This window comes from Giraffa tippelskirchi, chromosome 4 (assembly GCF_054371585.1).
Source record: "Giraffa tippelskirchi isolate mGirTip1 chromosome 4, T2T-mGirTip1v1.2.pri, whole genome shotgun sequence".
In the NCBI taxonomy this organism is placed as follows: Eukaryota; Metazoa; Chordata; class Mammalia; order Artiodactyla; family Giraffidae; genus Giraffa; species Giraffa tippelskirchi.
The window spans coordinates 195098394-195115912 of NC_137278.1; the positions used below are offsets into that span (position 1 = coordinate 195098394).

A 17519-nucleotide genomic window follows, 5' to 3' on the forward strand; every position below is an offset into this window, starting at 1 on the left:
TTGGATTCAGGTCCTTGTATACCCCACCCCCTCCACCACTGAATCATGGCTACCCAGTGTGATCCAAGAACACTGCAGAAGAAATACTATATGATTCCAAGACTCGGCAATTTCCACCTTGGTCCATCTTAGGCTGCTTGCTCTGTAGGAAGCCAGCCACTGTGTCACAAGGACATTTAAGTAGCGCTGTGGAGATACCTGCTGTTGTTTAGTTGCTAAGTCCTATCTGACACCTTTGAAACCCCATGGACTGTAGCCTGGCAGGCTCCTCTGTCTATGGGGTTCTCCAGGCAAGAATATTGGAGTGGGTTGCCATTTCCTTCTCCAGGGGATCTTCCTGACCCAGGGATCAAATTTGTGTCTCCTGCACTGGCAGGTGGGTTCTTTACCACAGAGCCGCCAGGGAAGCCCATGGAGACACCTATATGGTGAGAAACTGAGACCTCCCACCACCCACAGGTGCCCACTTGCAGCCACATGTGTGCCCCCTGGGAAGCACATTCTGTGGCCTCAGTCGTGTCTAGAGATGACTGTGATCCTGGCTGACAGCTTGGCTGCAACCTCATGAGATATCCTGAGCCATCAACACACAAGTGACTCCTGAATACCTGACCCAGAGAAATGGTGACATAATAAATACTCACTGCTATTTTAAGCCTGCAAAGTAGTGGGGTAATTTGTGATACAGGAGTAGATAATACTATCTGTGATACTGCTGCTTGTGAAAATCTCTATAGGGACTTCCCTGATGGTCTAGTGGTGCAGACTCCATGCTTCCAAAGGAGGGGGCGCAGGTTCAGTCCCTGGTCAGGGAACTAGATTCCATATGCCACGACTCAAAGTTCACATGCCACAACCAAACATCTCACATGCTGCAAAGAAGACTCGGCACAGCCAAATAAATAAATGAGCAAAAATAAAATTTTTTCTAAAGAGAACTTATATATTCTGTTTTTTAAAATCTTTCCCCCAGTATTATTGAACATAATTGATACATAACATTGCATAAATTTAAGGTGTCATGACTTGATATATGTTGCAAAATGATTACCAAATTAACCAAGTTTATACATCCATCACCTCACATGGTTACACTTCTTTGTGTGCGATAAGAACTTTTAAGATCTACTCTTAGAAAATTTCAGGTACACAATACAGTATAAACTATAGTCATGATGCTATACCTTACCTTCCCAGAATTTATTAGTCTCAAAACTGAAGGTTTGCCCAGGAATTCCCTGGTGATTAGAACTCTGTGCTTTCACTGCCAAAGGGCTGGGTTCCATTCCATGTCAGGGAACTTAGATCCCACAAGCCACTAGGCTCAGCAAAAAAAAAAAAAAAAACGCTGTGAAAATTTGTACGCTCTGACAGCTTTCACTTCTGCCTCTGGTAAGCACCAGCCTGCTCTCTTTCTGTGAGTTCAGTTTTTCTAGAGTCCACATGTTAGTGAGATCATATAGTAGCCGTCTTTGTCTGACTTATCGTAAATAGCAAAATGCCTTCAAGTTCCATCTATGTTGTTGCAAAGGGCAAGATTTCTTCTTTTTCATGGCTATGTAACATTCCGTTGTGTATATACAAACCACAATACACCACATCTTCTTTATCCACTCATCTGCTGGTGTATACTTAGACTACTTTTGTGTCTTGGCTATTGTAAACAATGCCACAAGGAACATGGAAGTGATTTCATTTCCTTCAGGTATATAAGGATCACTTTGGCCCTCAGGACCTTTTGTTGCTCCATACAGAATTTAGGATTTTTAAAAAATTTCTGTAAAAATGCCTTGGGAATCTTGATAGAGATTGCATTGAATTGATAGATGGCTTTGTGTAGTAGAGATGTTTTCGAACAATATTAACTCTTCCAATCCATGACCATGGGATATCTTTCCATTTATTTGTGTCTTCTTCAATCTGCTTCATCAATGCCTTATAGATTTCCGTGTACAGATCTTTCACATCCTTGGTTAAATTATTTCACATCCTTGGTTAAATTAATTCCTAAGTATTTTATTGTTTTTGATGTTATTGTAAATGGAATTGTTTCCTTTAATTCTTTTCCAGACAATTTGCCGTTAGTGTATAGAAATGCAAACTAAAAATATCTCAATTCTAATGGTGCTTACTCTTTAGTGGGTCATCAGTGCCTATTCATGAAGCAGTATGTATACAAGAATTCATTCTATTCATCTCCAAGTCACAGGAAATTGTATCATCCCTGTCGCTAAAAGGATATAGGGTGGAATCCTTTGGTAATGACAATTTTGAAGAATAAGGCTGAAGCCTATGAGCTGATTATATCTTCTTGAAATCTGTAAGCAGGGAGGGAGACCCTGAAATAAAAAAAAAAAGGTTAGAATAATAGTTTTCTTAATGCCAGGAACATTTTAAAACATCATTTGGAAGACCACTGAACTACTTTCGAGAGAATACAAATGGGTCACCTATATTCCTTCAGTAAGATGACACACATCAAAAAGGAAAAGGATATCTGCAATTCAGTGTAACCAGTATGTATTGTAACAACAACCATGATGATGATGATTAAATCTAATTATGGAGCCCACCTATATCTTGAGCTTCCCTGGTGACTCAGTGGTAAAAAATCTGCTTGCCAAGCAGAGAATGCAGGTTTGATCCCTGGGTTGGGAAGATCCCCTGGAGATGGATACGGCAACCCACTCCAGTATCCTTGCCTTGGAAATCCCATGGACAGAGGAGCAGGGCGGGCTACAGTACATGGGATCACAAAAGAGTTGACCATCACCTATATCTTAGATCAGTTTATCCATTCCTTTTTCCCTCTTTTTTGCCACAAAGAGATTGTCTTGCTCTCACATTTTAAAAGATAAGTCAATAACTAAATCTCAATATAAATGGCAAAGTGATGGTGAGAAGAGCACATATTAAAATAATCAGGAGAGAACTTTGAAGAAAGATGCTTCTTTTTGCATCAGAATCTGTCTATTGCAGTAACTTACTGAAATGATGCAGTGAAGTTCCAGTGCATACAAGTTCATCCACAGAGGGGGATATCTTGGCCAATGAGCTTCTTCCCCACTGGGGTAGTTGACAAAATTCCTCCAGCAGTAATCATACTCTAAGAAAACACAAATCTTGGTTCATTCAACACAACAAAAAGTTGAATCCAACTTAAAAATATACCATATGTAATTCCCTCTGGCCTATTTACTGCTGTAGAAGGGTTAGACTCTCCCAGCATCCCTAAAACGAACTGGAGTGGGTTGCCATTCCTTTCTCCAGGGGATCTTCCTGACTCAGAGATGGAACCTGGGTCTCCTGCTTTGCAGACAGATTCTTTACCTTCTGAGCCACCAGGGAAGTTTCCCAAAAGGAGCACAGCAATTCATTTTAAGATGGTAGAGAGGGGGCTTTGCCGGTGGCTTAGTGGCAAAGAATCCACTTGCCAATGCAGCAGACATGGTTCAATCCCTGATCCAAAAGCCAAAACTGTTGAGCCTGCGCTCTAGAGCCCAGGAAGCACAGCTACTGAAGGCTGAGCACCCTAGAGACCTTGCTCAGCACCAAGAGAAGCCACCACAATGAGAAGCCAGACCACTGCAAGTAGAGAAGACCCCACGCAGTGGTGAAGACCCAGCACAGCCACAAATAAATTAATTAATTAATAAAATAAATGAGACAGGAGAGAGGAAAAGAGCCAGCTCTTTGATGCTTTCTTTGCCATGAATTTCAGAAGTGGGCTTTTACTCTATTTTGGGCTTTCACTTCTGAGACTTCCAGTCTGGGATAATCCAGTCTCCTGGCCTAGAAACATACCACCACCACCACAGCCTCTCATAAACACCTAAGATTCTTCGTTTGTTGTTTTCACCTGGGGCTCTCATGACCTGGATAGTCACACCGCTGTGAAATAGGTCTTTGAGTCCTTGCCGGTTTTGTGGATCCATGTGGTGGAAAAGCCGTGCTATGTAAATAACTAGGGTCACATTAGGATGCTGATTCAAAAATTCTCTAATGGCCTTGGAGCATTCCCAGCAAGGACTCCAGGACAAGTACCAGAAGATGGAGCAGCTGATGGATGGGCAAAAATATCTTTCTGAAGCAATTTTTTCTATAAAATTGCGTTCAACATGCTTGGTGGTGTTTTTGCCCGAGTGTCGCCAGACGTCCGGGCTGTTGCCCCACTGGATTTCGTAGAGCAGACAGGCCTCTTTACAGAATTTTCTGGGGTCAAAGGAGAATTCAAATTCCCAGGGTTCAATTCTTCTCCTGAAATATAAAAAGCACCCCCCCCCCCAACGTTGTCATGTCATCATTTGAGGGAAGGCAAAAGGAGAAGAGGGTGGCAGAGGATAAGATGGTTAGATAGCATCACCGGCTCAATGGACACAAATTTGAGCAAACTCTGGGAGAGAGTGAAGGACAGGGAAGCCTGGCGTGCTGTCGTCCATGGGGTCGCAGAGTCCGACATGACTTAGCGACCGAACAACAGCAGAAATAATTTCTTCTCTTTTTCTATCAGTCAAACCTAAAACATGACACCTCAGGATTTTTTTTTCTATTCTATATCTCAAAGATATCTGGGGAGGTCTGTTTGGATTATCAAAGTTTCTCTCACAAACAGGGAAGAGATTTTACCCAACTCATGTTATTGGGTTACCACTCTCTATACCACTGCTTGGTAGTCTTGAATTCAGGTGTAAATATGTCTTTGTTTCTCTTTTAAAGTTTTCTTCCTATATTCTGATCTTATTTATTTTGGCCTCACAGCTTGCAGAATCTTAGTTCCCACAACTAAGGATTGAACCTGGGCCCTCGGCAGTGAAAGCACTGGGTCCTAACCACTGGACAGCCAGGGAAATTCCTCTGAACTTTCTGTCTCACACTTAGAGGTGACTGGTCCCACTCAATCTTCATTATTCCTCAATGGAATAGATTTTTTTTTTTTCCCCCAGGTGTGGAATCCTCAAATTGCCAACAGGAGTCTATTACCAACTCTGAGAAGAAAGTAATTCAGCCTCGGGATTCTTCCACATTCAATTCTGTGTATGCTAATTCCTCATAAGAAAGAAATTCAAATTTCTCTCGAGGGCATCTTTAGACATAACACTCTCTGTGGGTCAAAGTTATGACTCAGGGAAAACTCAGAATTATGCCAAGGACTCTGCAATATGGTTGAGTCATAAGTTTATTACATTCTCATGTTCTCCACTCATTCCTAAAGGATCACTTAATTTATTTTATAGAGCAATCCTTCCACCCGTCAAGAGATAATATGTTCCCTGACAAATCTCTCTGTTCTAGACTTATGGATGAGGGCAGCGGGGAGGAAGTAGAGGGTGAGATGAATGATGAGAGCAGCATGGAAGCGTATACACTACCATAAATAAAATAGATAGCCAATGGGAATATGCTGTATGACTCAGGGAACTCAAACCAGGGCTCTTTAACAACCTAGAGGAGTGGGATGGGGTGGGAGGTGGGAGGGAGGTTCAAGATAGAAAGGACACATGTACATCTATGGCTAATTCATGTTGATGTATGGCAGAAATGAAACCAATACTATAAAGCAATCATTAATCAACTAAAAATAAATGCAATTTTTAAATAGGTCTAAGGAATTGCCTGGCAGTCCAGTGGTTAGGACTCTGCTCTTCCATTGGGACCTAGGTTCAATCCTTGATTTGGAAACTAAGATCTCCCAAACTATGTGGCAAGGTAAAATTAAAAAAAAAAAAAAGGTGTAGAAAATGGGCATAGGGTTTAAAATAGGAAGATCAAAGTGACAAACCAGTTTGCTGAACTTTTCACTAATTTCTATGAAAACTCTTGATTAAAAGGGAGAAAAACAATAGTAAGAGAATAACAAAGGAAAGCTGGAAGATAGTTTTTTTCAACTGAAGCCAAAAGGCATAGGAGGGAAGACACAGGAAGCAATAATGAGCATAAAGAGTGGAGTTGCAAAAACAAAGAATGGGAGCATCAGAAAAGAGGAAAGGAACAATAAGGAAATTGTAGTTCTCCCGCTCCTACATGCTCATCTATCCTGGGTTGAATTAAATGTGCACCGCTGCTGCTGCTAAGTCGCTTCAGTCGTGTCCGACTCTGTGCGACCCCATAGACGGAAGCCCGCCAGGCTCCCCCGTCCCTGGGATTCTCCAGGCAAGAACACTGGAGTGGGTTGCCATTTCCTTCTCCAACGCATGAAAGTGAAAAGTGAAAGTGAAGTCACTCAGTTGTGTCCAAGTCTTAGTGACCCCATGCACGGAAATGTGCACTATGATGGTAGAATTCTTACCTCAATGTGGGATCTCCCGCTGGAGGACCTGTTGACCAAAGAAAGAGATGATCACATCAAGTAACAGCCATATGTACAAATCGAACCACTAAGAAAAAAGGCTCTATTCTTCTAAACCCACAAATCATATCAGAAAATGCAGTTGGAAGATTCTCTCTTGGGATTTCCCTGGTGGACCAGTGGTTAAAACTCCCTGCTTGCACTGCAGGGGCAGGGGTGCAATCTCTGCTTTCGAACCTAAGATCCGGCAGACTGCGCGGTGTGGCCAAAAGCAAAAGCCAACACACACAAGAAGGCATCAAGTGCCAAGTAAATGTGTCTAAAGCACTGTTTTAGTCACCTCCGTGTTATTCACAGGGCTTCCCAGGTGGCTCAGAGGTAAAGAATCTGCCTGCTGATGCAGGAACCACAGGAGACCGGGGTTTGATCCCTGGGTCAGGAAGATCCCCTGGAGGAGGAAATGACAACCCAATCTAGTATTCTTGCCTGAGAAATCCCATGCAAATAAGAGCCTGGTGGGCTACAGTCCACAGGGCTGCAAAAAGTCAGACACAACTGAACACGCATGCATGCTATTCACAAGTTCTCCAAATATTTTGTCTTATTAAAAACAATACACAGTAAATTATTAAAAATCATAATGGAAAAGAAAAAATCTAAAATAAAAAAATAATCAACCTCAATTTCCTTAGTTGGGCATTCAAGACTCTCAACAATATGTCTTCAAATTTGTTTTTGGGGGTGGGGAGAGGGATAAATTTGGGAGATTGGAATTGACATATACACATTACTATATTTAAAATAAATAATAAGGACATACACTGTACAGCACAGGGAACTCTACTCAATGCTCTGTAATGACCTATATGGGAAAAAAATCTAAAAAGAGTGCATACATGTATATGTATAACTGTTTCACTTTGCTGTACACCTGAAACTAATATAACATTGTAAACCAACTATAGTCCAATTAAAAAAAAAACCAACAATTTGCTTTCTAATCACATTGCTGATTGCTTCTAAAAACTCTTTTGTAGTCTAATCAATTCATTCATTATATTCCACACACAATCTTCGGAAAATTCTCTTTAACTCCTGGTGTCAGTCAAACAGGAATCTCCTCCTCTTTGCCAATCAAAATTCTGCTCTTTCAAGACCAAGTTCAAAACACACCTCATCTGAAAATCATTTCCTTCCACAACCTGGTGTTCTTCCTTCCCCACTAATTTTTCTAACACTAAGTAACGGAACCTTAAATAATCCGTTCACATGCCCTGGTGCTAGAACTTCAGCTGCTATCTTAAATTTGCATCTAGTAGTTGTATTTTTTAACTTAAGTTTTTTATTATGGTGAAACAAGCATTGCTTTAGTGTCATCTGATCAAAATCATTTACAGTATGAACAGGTGGTATTAATAATCACAACACGACCAATAAGAAGAACTCCTGTTTAAGAATAATATGAAGATATTAATAAATAGGAAAGTTGGAAAATGTTCACAAATACAAGTACAAACCAGACACATATGCACACACATATAGGCAAGCACACACAGAGTTTTGGAGTTTTTCAAGTATATGGAGATTTCGGGCCCCCCGACCGTTTACCTCTGTCAGAAGCCATGGTGCTCTGTCTCTGGACTTTTTCCTCTGGAGTTTTATTGTGCTAACTGCTGCTGCCAGCAACCTGCCCGAACATAGTTTCTGCAGGTGTGACCACTGCCACCTGTTTGATCAGAGGATGACTCATTCCTGAGTCTCAGGCAGATACTAGGTATCTAGACCGTACAGAGATCAAACTGCTGCTGCTGCTAAGTCACTTCAGTCATGTCCAACTCTGTGCGACCCCACAGACAGCAGCCCACCAGGCTCCCCTGTCGCTTGGATTCTCCAGGCAAGAATACTGGAGTGAGTTGTGATTTCCTTCTCCAATGCATGCATGCATGCTAAGTCGCTTCAGTCATGTCCGACTCTGTGCGACCCTATGGACAGCAGCCCACCAGGCTCCTCTGTCCACAGGATTCTCCAGGCAAGAATACTGGAGTGGGTTGCCAGTTCCTTCTCCAGAGATCAAACTAGTCAATCCTAAAAGAAAGTAACTCTGACTATTGCTGAAGCTGAAGCTCCAATACTTTGGCCACCTGATGCAACGAGCCGACTCATTGGAAAAGACCCCGATGCTGGGAAAGATTGAAGGCAAAAGGAAAAGGGGGTGGCAGAGGATGAGATGGTTAGACAGCATCACTGACTCAATGGACAAACTCTGGGAGATGGTGAAGGACAGGAAAGCCTGGCATGCTGTAGTCCATGGAGTCACAAAGAGTCAGACATGACTTAGTGACTAAACAGCAACAGACTGTACAGATAGGTAGCAGATGAAGAGGCCAGTTGGTGGGGGTTGATAAGAAAGCTTATGATGCAGATAATTAATCTTGTAGCATAATTCACTGAGAATGAATGTAGGAATATCTCCCTTTAAATTTAAAACAAGACTGACACATTGCTGTTTATTGGAGAGAAGAGAGGAAGAAGAAAGGAAAGAGTGAATTGACCTCATTCTGTGACCTGAAGGTTTTCATTGTTACCTGGTGAAACAGTGAGGCCTTGCCCTTCTGCCATTATTTATTAATTTCTAACTTCCTCTTATTTTGCTCTTCACCCCAGATTCTCTTGGAAAGGGGAGGGGCATTATAGACGCAAAATCAAAAGAACTTTGGTCTCTGAGTCATGGAATTATTATAGTGTACAAGTTTCAGGTGATTTCTCTTGCTTGATGAAGCTAAGATCAAGTGTATGGCCCTGTCCACTTCCACTTCCTTATCTGCCTTGAAGAAATGAATATTATACTCCCTATTGCCATTGCCTCCTGTTGTCTGAACTCTGAGTTCAGCTCCTCTGGGTTTGAGCAACCACGCTCCCAGTATTGAGGTCACCCTCAAGACCTAAGGCTCCCTCTAGGGCTTCCCTGGTGGCATAGACAGTAAAGAATCAGTCTGAAATGTGGGAGACGTGGGTTTGATCCCTGGGTTGGGAAGGTCCCCTGGAGGAGGGCAAGGCAACCCTCTCCAGTATTCTTGCCTGGAGAATCCCCATGGACAGAGGAGCCTGGCGGGCTACAGACCACGGGGTCGCAAAGAGTCAGACACAACTGAGTGACTAAGCACAGTACAGGGTCTCACAACTACAGCCCCTGTACTTTAAGTCTCAAATTCTATGAACCCTACACCTAAGCTCTAAACATAAGATTTTCTTAATCACAAAATCAAGCTGGAGCTGGACAAGATGAAGCAGATGTTTGGAGTGGCAGGCGATAGTTTTGAAGAAGGGGCAGAAGTGCCACATCATAAATAAAGGTCCTTCAGGAGCCAAGTCCATGGGGTCACAAAGAGTCGGACACAAATGAGCGACTGAACTGAACTGATCCCTGGAACGTATACATATGTTACCGTACAGTAGCACAGTAAACTTTACAGACTGACTAAGGTAAGAATCTTGCAGTAAGATCATCCTGAATTATGCAACCGGTCTCAATCTAGTCTTAAAGACTTTTATTTATTTATTTTTCTGGCTGCACTTCTTGGCATGATGAACTTCCCTGACCAGAGATTGAACCCACAGCCACTGCAGTGGAAATACAGAATCTTAACCAGTGGACCCCTAGGGAAGTCCAAAGACTTTTATAAAAGGCAGGCAGAGGTCTTTCCTGGTGGTTCAGTGGTAATGAATCCATCTGCCAATGCAGGAGACAGGGGTTCCATTCCTGATCCTGGAAGATCCCGCAGGCCCCTAAGCTACAACTACTGAAGCCTGTGCTAGAGCCAGGGAGCCACACCTACTGAGCTAACAAGCCATAGAGCCCCTGCTCCACAACAAGAGAAGCCATCGAAATGAGAAGCCCCTGCCCACCACAGCTAGAAAAAAGCCCACGCAGCGATGAAGATCCAGCACAGCCAGAAATATAAATAAGTAAATTCTAAAAACAAAAACAAAGTAAGGAACGAAAATGGGTCATTTGTAGAGCTGTGGATGGACCTAGAGTCTGCCATACAGAGTGAAGTAAGTCAGAAAAACAGGTGTGTTAGTCGCTCAGTCGTGTCCAACTCTTTGCGAACCTATAAACACTAGCCCGCTAGGCTCTCTGTCTGTGAGATTTCCCAAGCGAGAATACTGGAGTGGGTTGCCATTCCCTTCTCCAGGGGATCTTCCGAACCCAGGGACTGAACCCGGGTCTCCCACGTTGCAGGAGCATTCTTTACCACCAGAGCTACCAGAGAAAAACAGGTATTGCATATTAACTCATATATGTGGAATGCAGAAAAATGGTACAGATGAACATATTTGCAGGGCAGGAGTAGAGATCCAGATGTAGAGAATGGACATGTGGACACAGGGATGAAAGGGACAATGGGATGAACTGGGAGTAGGCTTGAAATAAATATACCAGCATGTGTAACACAGATAGCTGGTGGGAACCTGCTGTTACAGAACAGGGAGCTCTGACTGCTGCTCTGTGATGACCTAGAGGGGTGGATGGGTGAGGACTGCAGGAGGTCCAAGAGGGAGGGATATATATATACATATAGCTGATTCACTTCCTTGTCCAGCAGAAACTAACACAACATTGTAAAGCAATTATACTCCAATTAAAAAAAGATTATAAAATATAAATATTCAATTTAGGTTAGGGTCCTGTTCCTGTTATACATTTTTAAAAAACACATAAACATACACCTTTGTAATCACTCCATAATCAAGATATTTAAGCTTGTCATCACTGCCCCAAATTTTCATGTTTGTTTGCAGTCAGTCCTTCTACTCCCAGTCCTAGGCAGCCACTGATGTTTCTATCACTAAAGATCAGTTTGGATTCTGTAATTTCATACAAAAGGAATCATGCTGCTGCTGCTGCTGCTAAGTCGCTTCAGTCGCGTCCGACTCTGTGCGACCCCATAGACGGCAGCCCACCAGGCTCCGCCGTCCCCCGGATTCTCCAGGCAAGAATACTGGAGTGGGTTGCCATTTCCTTCTCCAGTGCACGAAAGGGAAAAATGAAAGTGAAGTCGCTCAGTCGTGTCTGACTCTTAGCGACCCCATGGACTGTAGCCTACCAGACTCCTCCATCCATGGGATTTTCCAGGCAAGAGTACTGGAGTGGGGTGCCATTGCCTTCTCCGAAAGGAATCATATAACGTGTCAAACTTTGATGATTGCTTTTGTGAAATAAAATTCACATTTATGGCAAGACAAGAAAAATTTAAACATAAAAATTCTTCTGTGGGACTTTTCTGGCAGTACAGTGGATAAGAATCCACCTGCCAATGCAAGGGACACAGGTTCAATCTCTGGTCCAGGAAGATTCCACAAGCCCTGGGGTGGCTAAGCCCAAGCGCCTACAGCCCAAGCTCTGCAACAAGAGAAGCCACCACAGTAAGAAAACTGAGCAACACAGCGAAAAGTAGATTCCGCTTGCTGCAACTAGAGAGTAGCCCACGTGCAGCAACAAATATCCAGGGCAACCAAAAATAAAAATAAATTTTAAAAAAATCTCTGCCCTCTGACCTCTCCCCTCTTCACATTGTGAATTGTGTATTTACATTACGCATGAACCAAACCTCCCCCATTGGCCGAAATACCTGCTCAACCATAAATTGCAAATCCTAGTATCAACAAGACAACTCTGTAAAAGATAACATTCCTTCTTGATCTTGTAAAGGGTTTCAGGACCCACCACAATGGGGCTTAAATCTGGAATATGTAAACTGTCGTTTAATGTGCAGGCCTCTGTCTCAACCTTGACGTACTCCTTTCCCTATTTGGAACCAGTCTGTTCCATGTCCAGCTCTAACTGTAGCTTCTTGACCTGTATACAGGTTTCTCAAGAGGCAGGTCAGGTAGTCTTGTATTCCCATCTCTTGAAGAATTTTCTACAGTTTACTGTGATCCACACAGTCAAAGGCTTTGGCATAGTCAATAAAGCAGAAACAGATGTTTTACTGGAACTCTCTTGCTTTTTCGATGATCCAGAAGATGTTGGCAATTTGATCTCTGGTTCCTCTGCCTTTTCTAAAACCAGCTTGAACATCTGGAAGTTCACGGTTCACATATTGCTGAAGCCTGGCTTAGAGACTTTTGAGCATTACTTTACTAGCGTGTGAGATGAGTGCAATTGTGCAGTAGTTTGAGCATTCTTTGGCATTGCCTTTCTTTGGGATTGGAATGAAAACTGGACTTTTCTAGTCCTGTGGCCACTGCTGAATTTTCCAAATTTGCTGACATATTGAGTGCAGCACTTTCACAGCATCATCTTTGAGGATTTGAAATAGCTCAACTGGAATTCCATCACCTCCACTAGCTTTGTTTGTAGTGATGCTTTCTAAGGCCCACTTGACTTCACATTCCGGGATGTCTGGCTCTAGGTGAGTGATCACACCATTGTGATTATCTGGGTCATGAAGATCTTTTTTATACAGTTCTTCTGTGTACAAAGAGAAATGCTGGGCTGGAGGAAGCACAAGCTAGAATCAAGATTGCCGAGAGAAATACCAATAACCTCAGATATGCAGGTGACACCACCCTTATGGCAGGAAGGGAAGAAGAACTAAAGAGCCTCTTGATGAAAGTGAAAGAGGAGAGTGAAAAAGTTGGCTTATAGCTCAACATTCAGGAAACTAAGATCATGGCATCTGGTCCCATCACTTCATGGCAAACAGATGGGGAAACAGTGGCTGACTTTATTTTTCTGGGCTCCAAAATCACTGCAGATGGTGATTGCAGCCAGGAAATTAAAAGACGCTTACTCCTTGGAAGGAAAGTTATGACCAACCTAGACAGCATATTAAAAAGCAGAGACATTACTTTGTCAACAAAGTTCCTTCTAGTCAAGGCTATGGTTTTTCCACTAGTCATGTATGGATGTGAGAGTTGGACTAGAAAGAAAGCTGAGCGCCGAAGAATTGATGCATTTGAACTGTGGTGTTGGAGAAGACTCTTGAGAGTCCCTTGGACTGCAAGGAGATACAACCAGTCCATCCTAAAGGCCATCAGTTCCTGGTTGTTCATTGGAAGGACTGATGTTGAAGCTGAAACTCCAATACTTTGGCCACCTGATGCCAAAAGCTGACTCATTTGAAAAGCCCCTGATGCTGGGAAAGATTGAGGGCAGGAGGAAAAGGGGACAACAGAGGATGAGATGGTTGGATGGCATCACCAACACAATGGACATGGGTTTGGGTGTTCCCATGGGTGTCCAACCCGTTGAGTGGACTGTGGGTTTGGGAGTTGGTGATGGACAGGGAGGCCTGGCGTGCTGCGGTTCATGGGGTTGCAAGGAGTTGGACACGACTGAGTGACTGAACTGAACTGAACCTCTGTTTCAAAAAACTTACATGAACTGTGTCTCGAATTCTAATGAGCAGAACGGTTCTCAGAGCTTCCTGGGTTATAATCTTCAAATTTGTCTGCAAAAAATTTTTTAAATTCTTTCTTGAATGAACTGATTAATTTTTCATCAACACATTTTTTGCTCAACTACTTTGTGAAATTGATCTACATGATTAGGTGTATCAGTGGTTCATTTCTTCCTATTTCTTGAATTCCATTATACGGTTATGTTACAATTGGTTTATTAATTTATCCTTTGGTGAACTTAGGCTAATTTTACAGTTTTAGGCTATGGTGAAGAAAGATGATGTGAACATTGTGTACAATTCTTTGTGTAACCTTTTTTCTTTTCTTCTCTTGGGTAAAGAAACTGGGAGTGAAATCACTGGATCAAACAGGTAAGCATTTAACTTTTAAGAAAATTATTGGACTGTTATAATACTTTACACTCCAACCAGGAGGAAATGAATATCCGAGTTGTCTGATGTCCTCCCTAACACTTGGTCAGCCTTTCTAGTTGCAGTAATTTCTGTGGGCATGTAGATTTTAATTTGCATCTCCCTGGTTCTTAATGATGTTGAGCATCTTTTCATGTGCCTGTTAACTATTTATATATCTTCTTTTCTGAAGCCTGTTTGAGTGTTTTGTCCTTTTTTTATTTTTATCTCCTTACTAATTTGTAAGAATTCTATACATATTTTAGATACAATTCCTTTGTCATATCTGTATATATGTTTTCTGTATATATATTTTCTTTAGTATACTGTATATGTATCTGTATATATATATATCTGTATATATATTTTCCTTAGTCTCTGACTTGACTTTTCATTTCCTTAATGGTGTCTTTTCAGGAAAAAATGTTCTTAATTTGGGAGAAGTTCAATTTATCAATTTTTTTTAATGGTTAGTGCTTTTTGGATCTTGTCTACAAAGTCATTACCTAGTCAAAGGACACGAAGATATTCTCCTATATTTTCTCGTACTCGTAGTTTTGGTTTTAGCTTTTATATTAGGTCTAAAATCCATTTTTTGAGTTTGTGATGTGATGTTAAGAGTCAGAGTTGACTTTTGTTCATGTGGATAGTATATATTACTCAGCTAGGGCTACCACAAAATGGGTGGGTTAAACTATAAAAATTTATTTTCTCAGACTTCTGAAGGTTAGAAGTGCAAGATCAAAGTTTCAACCAATCTGGTTCTGGTGAGAACTTACTGGCTTGTAGACCTAGCCTTTTTGCTGTGTTCTCACCTGAACTTGCGGGTCTCCCTGGTAGCTCAGATGGTAAAGAATCTGCCTGCCATGTAGGAGATGGGTTCAGTTCTTGGGTCAGGAAGATCCCCTGGAGAAGGAAATGGCAACCCATCCCACTGTTTTTGCCTGGAGTATCCCATGGACAGAGGAGCCTGACGGGCTACAGTCCATGGGGTCCATGGGGTCCATGGGGTCCACGGGGTCACAAAGAGTCAGACACAACTGAGCAACTTTCACTTTTACCTGATCTTGTGTTGTGTGTGCAGCCTGAAGGGGTGGGGAGCTCTCTTCTTATTAGCACACTAACCCTCTCAGATTAGGGTTCCACACTTATACGCTCATTTAACCTTAATTAGTTTCTCAGATACTCCCATTTTCAAATATAGCCACATTAGGGGTTAGAACGTCAGTGGAAGAATTTGGCGGGAAGATTTCCCCAGCAATCCAGTGGTTAAGAATCCACACTTTCAGCACAGAAGGCGTAGGTTCCATACCTGGTTGGGAAACTGGGATCCCACATGCCCTGCAGTGCCGCCATAAAAGGAAAAACAGAGAGAATTTGGGGGGTACATAAACATTTTACCCATAACAGATGTCTACATCATGTTCCCACATATGGATAACTGGTTTTTGTAATGGTGCTACTAAATCTCTGTCTATGCTTAGTTGCTCAGTCGTGTCCAGCTCTTTGCGACCTCATGCACTGTAGCCCACAATTCTCAGGCAAGAATACTGGAGTGGATTGCCATGCCCTCCTCCAGGGGATCTTCCCAACCCAGGGATCTAACCTTCAAATATGCTATATTCTTTCAGTTACTTAGGTATTAGTTTCACTTAGCAATGTTTTGTGATATTCAGTATGTGTCTTGTATAGTTTATTAAAATTATCCCATAGTATTTCATGGTTTTAATTTGATTATAAGTGGTGTTGGCTTTTTTTTTTTTAATTTCATTTTCCAACTCTTCATTGATAGTATAGAATTGATTTTTGTATATTCACCTTGTAACTTTTGGGAAGAAATGTTACCTTTTTTTAGGTTCTTCTGACTGGTCTAAGAATTAAATTGACATGAGACATATAACGGGAGAAAATCAAACAGAAGTTTGATAACATCTATACATGGGGGATGCAGGAGTAGGAAATGGCAACCCACTCCAGCATTCTGGCCTGGAAATTCCCATGGACAGAGGAGCCTGGTGGGCGAGAGCCCATGGGGGCCGCAAAGAGTCCTTTATGACTGAGCATGCATGCATACATGGGAGAGACCCAGGGAAATAGAATCACCTGTCACAATGGCCGAAGCCCTCACGTCACTTAAAGACAAAAGAAGATTCTGGGATAGTGGTTTGGGACCTCAAAGGTGTACATCCATTCTAAGTCACTTCAGTTGTGTCCAACTCTTTGCGACCCTATAGACTGTAACCCTCCAGGCTCCTCTGTCCATGGGATTCTCCAGGCAAGAATACTGGAGTGGGTTGCCATTTCCTTCTCCAGGGACCTCAAAGCAGAGGGAGATAATTCACAGAGAAATGAAAAACCACAGGTAAAGAGATGTTTGCTGAGCTGTACAGAGACAATGGGACCCGGAGTGGATTCTCACCTCTAGGTCCTGCTCAGTCTCCCTCCACTACACTTAACCCATATTCTTGGCAGATATTTCTGATGATGGCTCTATTCTGGAAAAGGCCCTTTATCTCAATTCTTTAGACAGCTAAAGGGGGAAAGTCAAAGTTTCTGCTTGAGTTTTTGTTTGTTTGAGACTTTGATTGTTTTCAACTTGAAATAATCCACATGCCAAAGAGACATTTGAGGGGTGTATATTTTGCTCCCCTACATAACCAACCTGTGAACTTGCTAACTTCACTTATTTCTAATTTTTTTTTGGTAGATTCCTTAGGCTTCCCCAAAGATTATGCTGTCTGCAAATATAGACAGTCTAACTTCTTTTCCAACAAGTATGCCTTTTTATTTCTTCTTTTTGTCTTACTGGAATGGTTAAGTATGCCAACAAAATGTTCAATGGAGAAGGTAAGAGGGAATGTCCTTACTTATTCCCAATCGCAGGGGTATTTAGAAACAAAATTTAATTGAGAAAATTTGAAAATCTAATTGGCTTTTTTTTAACTTCTCTCTCTCTCTCTTTTTTTTTGCCGAGCTATGTCTTTGTCGCACCCCAAGAGCTTCTCTCTCTCTCTTTCTTAAAGGGCTTCTCTAATTACAGTACCTGGGCTTCGTTTCCTCAAGGCATGTGGGCTCTTAGTTCTGAAACCGTGTCCACTGCATTGGAAGGTGGATTCTTAACCACTGGACCACCAGGGAAGTCCCTAATTGGCCTTATTAAAAGATTCATGAATTGGGCAACATCCTGTCTAGCCAGTCAAGAGAAAGGAGCTCCAAAGCACTCCAGAAAAGGAAAGATTTTTAATAGCAGGGAGGAAGTGGGACAAGGAAATCATAAACAAATGAACTGGTTCTTTCTGGCAAGGTTACTTCCTTTGGGGGAATAAAAGTGTCTATTAGGCACTATTAGGCATTACTTCTCTGGTGCTGACCGGGAAATTCCAGACTGACCTGGTAAGATTACATTCCTAGGCAAG

The 17519-nt window shown here is 42.1% G+C and overlaps 1 protein-coding gene across 1 annotated transcript; it reads right to left on the bottom strand.

Moving 5' to 3' along the window:
- Positions 1–2192: 2192 nt before the first annotated feature.
- APOBEC1 (apolipoprotein B mRNA editing enzyme catalytic subunit 1) lies at positions 2193–8551 on the bottom strand. The gene is made up of 5 exons (XM_081594427.1): positions 7895–8551; positions 6287–6314; positions 3860–4257; positions 2988–3106; positions 2193–2339 (listed from the first exon to the last, which is right to left on the bottom strand). The coding sequence occupies exons 1-5, from the start codon at positions 7908–7910 to the stop codon at positions 2193–2195; spliced, it is 708 nt and encodes a 235-aa protein (XP_081450553.1). The 5' UTR covers positions 7911–8551.
- Between the last annotated feature and the right edge of the window lie 8968 nt (positions 8552–17519).

Excerpts from the sequence above, each read along its gene's own strand:
- APOBEC1 (XM_081594427.1), bottom strand. Across the intron at positions 4,258-6,286 it reads GCGGGAGATCCCACATTGAG|GAGAAGAATTGAACCCTGGG; the intron begins GTAAGAATTCTA and ends TTTATATTTCAG. Across the intron at positions 2,340-2,987 it reads AACTTCACTGCATCATTTCA|GGTCTCCCTCCCTGCTTACA; the intron begins GTAAGTTACTGC and ends TTTTTATTTCAG.